Source organism: Galleria mellonella, unplaced genomic scaffold, assembly GCF_026898425.1.
Source record: "Galleria mellonella isolate WM207_F2 unplaced genomic scaffold, CSIRO_AGI_GalMel_v1 utg38, whole genome shotgun sequence".
Taxonomy (NCBI): Eukaryota; Metazoa; Arthropoda; class Insecta; order Lepidoptera; family Pyralidae; genus Galleria; species Galleria mellonella.
In genome coordinates, this window is record NW_026442090.1 from 10,176,047 (window position 1) to 10,186,021 (window position 9,975).

Consider the following 9,975-nt stretch of genomic DNA (forward strand, 5'->3'; position numbering starts at 1 on the left):
ACCAGGAAGCTATGAATATAAACTCTACCTCCTTATTCATAAAAACTAAAACAAATCTACTTTAACTATTATAGTGTTTTGTCACTTTCGTTCAAATTTATATTTTAGCCCAAATGAAAGAGACAATAGCTAAAATATATTGGTGGAGGTTTGAAGTTTTTATAAGGGGATAATAATTGTAACAACGATAACAACACCAAAAAAGTTAAATTTTTTTGGTGTTGTTTCTCTTTATCCTATTCAATTTTATTTTTTATACAACTTAGAATGGCAAACAAGCTGATGGCCCACCTGATGAAAAGTGGTAACCGTCGCCTATAGACATGAGCAGTATCATGGACAAAACAGAGTTTACTGTCTCGCCCATGATACCCCCATGCGTTGCCATTCCTGAGGACTCAGGTGTTATTCCTCTGGACCCAGTAAATTCACGCCATATCCCACCCTTCAAACCGAAATACAGCCATGTAAAAAAAACTGCTTCACGGTTGAAACACGAATGGGACAGAGGTACCCAAGCAATCGACTTTTGTACAAAGTCTCCCTCTGGTATTCAAATTGGAATTACAATTATATATTTGAGATATCATCTTATTACAGTTGAAGGCAATGTATTCGGACTTGGATAACTTCTGCGCCTTACCAGAAGGTTGCCAAGCACAGTATCTGCGGAAACCGGACAGCAACCACGGCTACTTGCGCCCCGGAATGGAACAATTTGACACTACCAAAAAGGTAATTTTCTATTTATAAACTATCATTACCATAAAGTGTACTTAAGTTCAAGTACATAGGTTATAGAAGATGTGCAGTGCTAGAATATTTTAAATTTTATGTGAGGATGGGATAGTAAGGGATGATAGGTAAAAATAAGTTAAATCAGTCGGCTTATCGTGACGAATTCACTAGGAATTTACGAGTATATGACTACCAACAAGATCATTAAGCATCGTTGCTGACAACATTTCCCCCCAGAATATATTGTTAGCCCAGTAATATTTTTATTACTACCATCATTATAACTTTACTAGATAGAAAATTATCTATACATTACAATTTTGTCATAGGTATAATGTTTGTAGAGTTTAAGTTAGGGAAAGTTTCAAGAAGAAATTTTAGAATAGACTTATCAGCATTGTACTAATAAGACGTATAGCTAAAATTATTTACTTACTTCCTTAATATATGAGTTATATTAACATAAAAATCAAATACAATAGAACAAATAAATAGACAGCCAAAGAGACGCACAGACTTCGATACTAGTGTACCTAATACACAAAAAGGTATTATTATTCTTCGCATTTCGAAAGCTAACTCTTGCTTCTATTAGGTAACAGTCTTTGAAAACACTCTAACCTTAGGCTTCCTGCCTAAAATGTTACGTAACTACACAAACTATATATAGCGCATGTGTGTTAGTAAATAAGTTTTTAACGTGATTGTGCAGTATTAAAAAAAACAACGTTGTATATTCCAGGAACTCCGCCATTGCTACAACATTACGACACTGTCACCAGCAGCGATGCCAGCTCAAGAAGAGGTCCCAGAATTCACCCAGCACGCGTTCCCTCTTGCCCATGACCTTACCAATCTTTCCAAAGTGCTATTGCAAGCTCTTGCCTACGCTTTCGGTACGTAGAAGACCTTGTATAAAAGGTTGTGTGCTTTATACGTTACCATACATTATATAATGCAATAAAATGCAATTGAACTAACAACTAATAGTATGTATGTAGGCGAAACAAAAACTAAATAGTAAGTCCTTTCAGCTGTAGATATACGCGAAAAAAAATTACTCTTTTTTTTAATAGTAAAAACTGCAAAAACAATTAAAAATATCCAAACTAGAAAAGTTCCTTTTCTTTCTAATTGAAACAAAAATTAAAGGGCTTGACCCTAACTTAATCACTACCTAAGGAAAATTTTCAAAAATATAATGTTTATTGGTACAAACAATCTTAAAATTATTGTAAAATATAAAAATAAGTTATATTAGTTACTTCTGTATATAATTGCTAAGTAATCGAATTAAGTAGGTAGACCTATCAGCTATTAATCAATCTACACACGTTTCATAATTACATCATATTATATCAATTGTCTACGTACGCGTGTTATATAACTCAGAATCCATATTACAATAACAAATATATTGCGTATATATTTTTTTAAAGAGCATATTATAGACAATAATGAAAATAATTCATATTTAGGTACTTTTAATAAAAGAAAATAAATCGCTAGTTACAGCAAAATTTATACTGTTCATCTGACAATATGAATTTATTTGTACCTATCGTTATGTGATTCACGTAAAAGAGTCGAATGACTACGGCCACTATTCTCTGGCTTCAACTACTATTGTGGTAATTTACCACTGAACCAGTTCAAGAAAATATATCTCTCTCTCTCTTTCTCTTTGAAACCTATCACCTATTGATATTTTACAATATAGCCTACTATAACAACGATGGTTAGCCAACTTGATATTTCGAGTTCCTTTTTATACACTTGTGCTTGGGTTTGGTATTGTGATTTGTATACTTAGTCGCTTCTTACCTTACGACATCCTAGAAATATAAAGGAATGAACATATTATACTCTTACTTTATTATATGTATATTACGCCGTTTATTTTGTGTGTATGTTACGCTATATCATGCTCATTTTTGAACCGCATTTGATAGTTCTTGTTATAATCGATATAGTTACTTAAAGTTTATTCTCTTGTTGTTCTCATCATTATCTCCCCCTATTGGGGAGTTTTGCCTGTAGTTGCCATGCTTGGTAAGCAAATTAGCAACCGCAGTTAGGTTTTGATGATGTTTTAAGAAAGGCGCTGCTGCCCGTTTCTCGACTATTAAGTTCCTTTAGTCGCCTCTTACGACATCCATTGTATGTTGGCCTAATATATGCCACTGTGTTAGGTTGACTGGAAGAGGTCTCTTTTAGAGATAAGTTCGCCTTTACTAACATTGTTATTAACTTATTGTTGTTACTATATGTTTTAGTGCAATAGAGAATATATATATAAATTAATATTGTTACCATTGAAAATACTGGTATGTTTCCTTTTGAGTAGCTAATTATTCAAAATCATAACACTTTCAATCAGGTGGGCAGTCAGCTTGTTTGTAATTCTAAGTTACATAAAAAAATAAAATAATAGCTGCAATTAATGCTATACATTATCATGATTTCTAATTTTTATTACAATGGGATCCCTTTCCATTATTTTGTACCTACTTATTAAGCAGAATTAAATATTTTACTGAACAAACTTCACGATATATATTTACAGGTCTTACGCCAGCTACACTTCTAGCCTGTCACTCCGGCATGCTACAAGGTGACGGCAGCAACCCTTCCGCTATGCGGCTGTTGTATTACCCGCCAGTACCGCCTGAGGATGTCGGCCCGTGCTGCCAAGGTGACGGAGTGCCGTACACTCGGTGCGGAGCTCACGCCGACTCTGGCACCTTCACGCTGCTGGCACAGGATTCTGAGGGAGGCCTCGAGGTAAGTTGCAATACACTCTCCGTGAGTACTCGTAAACCTAGTAGACCACTTAAGAAAGTTTTAGATATATTTTGAACTTTTCCAATGAAAATGACAATTACAAATCAAGAAACAACTCAGGGATGATGACGTATAATGGGTATCTCCATGATATTATTCATTTGTATAGGCGACGGTTACCACTTTTCATCAAATGGGCCATGAGCTTGTTATAACATGGATATAACTGCATATTTGCCATTATAAATTACATAAAATAAACGTCTATCATACAAGCCATTCGGTCATTGGAACAGTTCAATCAAGTTGCATTTCTTTTATATAAAACTATATTTCTTACGGAATATTGTTCAACCAAGTAAAAGAAACTCGCACAAATATCCCAAACACAGTTCTCCGACTAGCGATGTCTTTTTTAAAGCTTCCCTAACCTTATTTACTTTATTTTGTTATTTCTCCCTTTATTTGAAAGTCAATCATTCTCTACAAATAACTAGACATCGGCCAACAGAAGAAGATGCCATATACGCATCTTCGTACTTACTATTTTTTTATATTCAGGTAAAACTGAACGGAAGTGACAAGTGGCAAGCCGTGGGCCACCTACCCGGCGCTATTCTGGTGCAGACCGGCCAATTGCTCGCTGCCTGGACTACAAATCTTCTACCGGCACTTGTTAGTAGTCTAATAATTTTATTTCAATAATTACATTTAGATATATTGTTAATGAAATGTACAAACCTACTGTTACCTGCTACCTGTTCATTGTTCAAAGTTTGCATGCGACTATATTGCCGCTAATCAGCTAGACTATATAGCAATGAAATTACAGCATACAGGAATTATCTAGTCCTTCAACGATACCTTTTTTTAAATGATTCCTATGAGGTCTACAGATTTCCGGAGTGTAAAAGGATTATATGAATATGATAGTTAATGAAATATTTTCTCTCTCTTATTTTCATATCTAACGTTTTTCATGTCTACTCTCATACTCAGTATACATGTTACTGTCATACTCGGTTCTAGTGCAATTTTGGAATCTAATTTGACAAGCGATTATAACGTTGCAATTCTTAAAATTGCTGCAATTTCTTAATGTTTTGTTAAAAAAAATGGCATATTTATAATAATAAGACACTGTTGTCCACGTTTACAACATATAGTATAATTTTTAATTTCACCTTCCCACATACATAGAAAAAGACGAGAATGTAGCTAATATTTTCAAGTGGCTAAAATACTACCCACTGGAAATGGCAAGGAACGTTAAAAAGATACAGTTTATATACAAAGAACAGAAATAAATCTTTTAATGTATCCAATATAAATTATGTACAATAAAGATTTTACAATACAATGAATTACTCTTTTTTACCATTTCAGATGCACCGTGTGGTCGTACCTTCCGGCACGTACGCGCGCGCCCGCGGTCGCCACTGCGTCGCCTTCTTCTGCCACCCCGACAAAGACGCCGCCCTTCCGACACTGCCTCTCCGCGCCGCCCCCATCCCCGCGCCTCCCACCTTCACCCCCCACACGCACCTTACCTTCCACCACCGTCTGCTCAACGCGGCTCACCACATCCAGAAGCGATTCAGGGAAACGTATGCGTGACTAGCGCACGATAGCAAAGTAGAGAAAACTCCGTTAGCTCGCCGACACACCGCGCCTTAACAAAACCTTAAGACTCACATTGATTTTGTACAATATAATGTGGTCTTAAAAATATATCCATTTATATTTTAAGATTAAAATATAAATATATATGACGTATCTTATAAATTAAATTTTTACATTTTTAAAGTACAGTAGAATTTCGATTATTCGAAACAAATAAAACCAGTGCTATTACCGTATAATCAAAAATCCGGATAATGGATTTTATAATCCAATCAAACAAACGGTTAAACGTATTAAACGGTTTTACATACGGCATTTAGACAATATGATATCTAAAAAAATTACGAACTATAAAGATAATGAATTACATAATACAATTTCTAAATTGGTTATTAGAGCCGTAGAGAATAAGTCTGGATAATCGATGTTCGGATAATCGAGGTTCTACTGTATAAAAATATGTATTTCAATAGAACTTATGAAAAAGGTAATCAATTTTTATTTTAATTATCCTAGAAACTGTCTCTAAATGAAATTAGTTACAAATCGAAACATGCAATCAATAATTCGATGTTTTTATTAATACTCTTTACTTGGACATCTGCAGACATTCTTATGATCGGGTAAATTCCTTTGTTTACATTTACATTAAGTTCTATTGAAAAAAAACATACATATATATGAAAATTTTTTGTACGAAAAGAAATTTTAATGAAAGCGTTGTGACTTTGTGGGTTACTGCCTTTACTTATAGACCCAAAGGTCATTAGTTCGAATCTGAATCATGCTAATAATTGCGCGTGTGAATTTAAAGCAACTAAGTCTCTGGTGTTACGAAACATTATGAAACTAAATTAATTCAAGAGACGACGGTAGGCAACAACCCGGCAACGTTGAATTCTATGCTTTGTAAACTGTGGTTCATTTACAATGGCAGTATTCAACAGACACCTCTGTCTGCCCCATATAGAAATACAATCGTGTGCTTTTCACCCGACTTCAAAAAGGAGGTTCTCAATTCGACTGTTTATGTTTTTTTTATGTTTGTTACCTCATAACTGATGGCAATTATAAATTGATTTGGAAAATTCTTTTTTATCTGAAAGAATATACTTACAAATTGGTCCTGTAAAATCTTTATCAAAATCGGTTCAGAAGTTAAGTTTTTATATCAAAATAACCGATTTCACTGCCACAATTGAAGTCCTTTTTTGTGCAAAACATTCTTAAATAAAATTATATTTATTTTGTCATTTTAATTTAAAACAATATTTCGAATGAAACAATTTAAATTTAAATAGTTATATGATAATTATAAAATTTGTTTGATAGGTTCATGATAATCAGTTTTCATCATTCTTTTAAATTGTATGAAAAAAGGGTTTATTTCTTACTAAATGGCTATTATAATATCTAATGAAGCTCACAGGTATCAAATTTTGATATCTATAATAAAACCAAGCCGAACCCTAGTCATTTACACGAAGTTTGAATTGACTTCATAAGAATTAATTTAATTTTTCCACGATCCACAATTCCAGCAAAGTCTTATCATTTATTAACTGTATCTATTTTTACACATGTTATAAATTACTGAATACCTATTTCATAAAAAGGTATTTTTCTTTATATGTACAATATTATGTTGGTATTTTGATCATTGATAAATTGGTACATATACGTATATAATAAACTCTCTAAAGTAATTAAAGATCTCGAGACTTTGATGCATGTAGCAAAGGTAGTATACAATCTCCCACTAGGTGGCGCCACGATCTCAAAGCGGTTTCAAAACCATTCATTGTGACTCTGTGGGAGGTTCGTGTTCAACACTGAACAAACAATGGCTGAAATAATGATGATAAAAAAAATATAATAACTATAATTACTGTACTTTTAATTGTAGTTATAATCTAGCCACCATCGCATGTAGATACGTAAGTATTAAATTGAAGTAGACATATGCTAACTTCGGTTTATTTTTTACATAATAAATAACTATCAATAAATTCAATATGACAATATTTCCCGTGCTATATAAAGCAGACAATTAAAAACTGTCGTTTGAATAATTGAATTAAAAATATCCGTTTGCGTATAAAGTGAATGGTGTGCAAATATTATTAAAATAATAATATCATATTCCAGCAATAATTTTCTGTTACTGAAAAAATTTCGATGCAGAAAGGAGTTTAAACCCGCACGTTCTGTGCTATGATGGCCAGTTGTGCTTTACTAGCACCCCACCTTCTCAGAAATGTTTGCAATCACACAGTGTAATAAAAATATGAAATATGATTTTCTTATTTTAATAATAACATTATAATTAATAAATTGCCAAGTGTCTAACCGCCAGTAAAAAATCTTTGAAAAATGAGTCGACTAGACAATAGTATTGTATAGACTCGTACTGTATCATTCCTGAAGAAATTGGCATTTTATTGTGTGTTGTTTTTCCTTTAGCTTATTTTAGAGTAGATATATCTACATACCGTTTTGTTAAAACACTATATACTTATCTATTTATACATAAATGTACATTATATGTACTTCTTTTCTTGTTGTATTCTGTTATTGTACTTACATGAAACTTTTACTTAACATGAAATTGTTGACTATGTATATGTTTCATTATTGAAGCATCAAATATTATATACGCATACCTACTTAACTATAATGTATTTAATGTATTGCTATGCTCACTGAGAAAGTCATAATAGAGAAATGTATACAAATCTTAAGGACTAATTACTTACAACCGCATATTTTTAACAATTAACCTAGTCTGAAGTCTAAATCAAAGACGAATGTAAAAAGTCAAATTGAAAGACAAATGTAAGTACCTATATTAAAGTATTCTATGCATTTTTTATATTATATTTTTTGCCAATATACTACTCGTGTGTTGTTAAAAAAAGTAAGATAGCAATTAGCGGCGTGATTAGTATTATATATATCAGCTTCAAACGCATTTTGTACCTTGCATTCTTGCTACTATTTTTCACTTTATTTAGTACATATTTATTGCGATATCCACAATTACTTATTATTATAATTAAGTAATCTGTGAGATAGCTTAATAGCTCAATTTAGTACCAGTACTTAAGTATACGATATTGTGTTCGAACATCGAAATTATAGCGTGTATTAGATAATATACTTAATTATTATTAGATATGATAATATGCAATGTTTTGAGTGGCTATTACGATTCCCAGTTAATACTTAATTGTTTAACCTTTTAACTGCTCCAATCGGATTTACCCGACAAAAGATGTTGTGCCGGGTGCGCGTGGTTCACAGAACTGATATTTGAATGCTTGTTTTTTCCGTTTAAATATTTAAATTACTGCTACATTAATACAGTAGTAAAATAAAAGATAAATGGTAAACAACAGTTTAAAATATTTTAATATTACCTCTAACCAATGTATCAAAACTACTATATGCAATGTGTATATTTGAGTCGAATGCTGAGGGCATGGTAACCATTACAAACCCAAGTGGTCAAAAGATTAAAAGTTGCTCCAACGATATTCCAAGATATTAATTAAAAATGTAGACGACTCTACCAAAACTTAAAGCGAGACATTTGTATTTCGCAGAAATAATAACATAGCTACTTTTCTATAGAACTATAAAAACTTTATAATATACGCGTAATTGCTCCTCATTGGGACAAGGGGACCTTTTCAAATTGTGCTTTGGCAGCGACATTACAGCGACGCCGAAACCGCCATTTAAAAGAAACCTTTAAAAAATAATATTAGAAAATTAAGAAACTTGCCGGTATTTCAAGTAGATTATATTATTTTTTATTCACCATTTAGTTTAATATTTTCAATATTTGGCTTAAATAAAATATATTTTTCAATGTGCAAATTTGACAAAGTAATTCTGCATATTGTTACCTCCTGTTATAAAAGTAATATTATTTACATAATACTGTTCTAAAATATGCATACCTCAAGTATTACGTACACAATTTTTACTAGAATAATTCAATATTTGGTATTACATATGTTCATTATTTAAAACGGATTTTAATAAATTGCATTTTTAAGAGAAAAACGTCTTTTATTTGTAAAGTCACTCGACTTTATGACACATACCGAAATATAACGCTAAATATAAATACATAAAGCAGGTACAATTTAAATTGACATATTTATTATAATAATTATTAAGAAAGAAGGAAAAAAATTACAATAGTATATTTTCAACTGACATTCAAACGGAAGTTCTCAATTCGGTTGTATTTTTTTATGTTTGATACCTCATAACTCTGACAGTTCTAAACCAATTTGGAAAATTCTTTTTGATCTAAAAGAATATACTTACAATTTGGTCCCATGGAAAGTTTATCAAAATAGGTTCAGTAATTTCATTTTTATACCAAAAAACTGGTTTTTTCACAATTAGTCTTTTTTGTGGGACACAATCTTTGATTATATTATATCCATAGATACTATTATTATGCAAAAAAAATTAAAAATAAGAAGTATAGTAACGTCGAAGTTTAATATCATTCGTAAATAAGCTCAGGGTGCGTGATGCCTGTTAAATAAAACTACTGAGCGAACAATACATTTACTAAGAGAAAATTATCCCAAGAAATATTACTAAAAGATATCACTGCGCCTGCCCCAGAATGCCAGTAGAGCTTTCAGCTATACGCAAAGACATACAATATACACATGTAACTTTTTAAGAAATCAAATGTAAAATCATTCTATCCTATTATAAACGTGAAAAATTATGAAGTGTATGAATGAATTACTTTTTCAAAGTGCTGTAGTCTCTTATGGGGTTCTTCAAAAGGATTAAACA

General features: G+C 31.9%; 1 protein-coding gene across 1 annotated transcript in view; it reads left to right on the top strand.

The window, feature by feature from the left end:
- LOC113523090 (uncharacterized) overlaps positions 1 to 9,216 on the top strand; it is a 42,875-nt gene extending 33,659 nt beyond the window's left edge. Inside the window, exons 3-7 of the mRNA XM_026908958.3 lie at positions 601 to 735; positions 1,481 to 1,634; positions 3,305 to 3,522; positions 4,084 to 4,197; positions 4,909 to 9,216. Of these exons, the coding sequence (XP_026764759.1) occupies positions 601 to 735; positions 1,481 to 1,634; positions 3,305 to 3,522; positions 4,084 to 4,197; positions 4,909 to 5,139 (852 nt within the window). The 3' untranslated portion in view covers positions 5,140 to 9,216. The remainder of the gene's footprint in view (positions 1 to 600; positions 736 to 1,480; positions 1,635 to 3,304; positions 3,523 to 4,083; positions 4,198 to 4,908) is intronic.
- Positions 9,217 to 9,975: the final 759 nt, after the last annotated feature.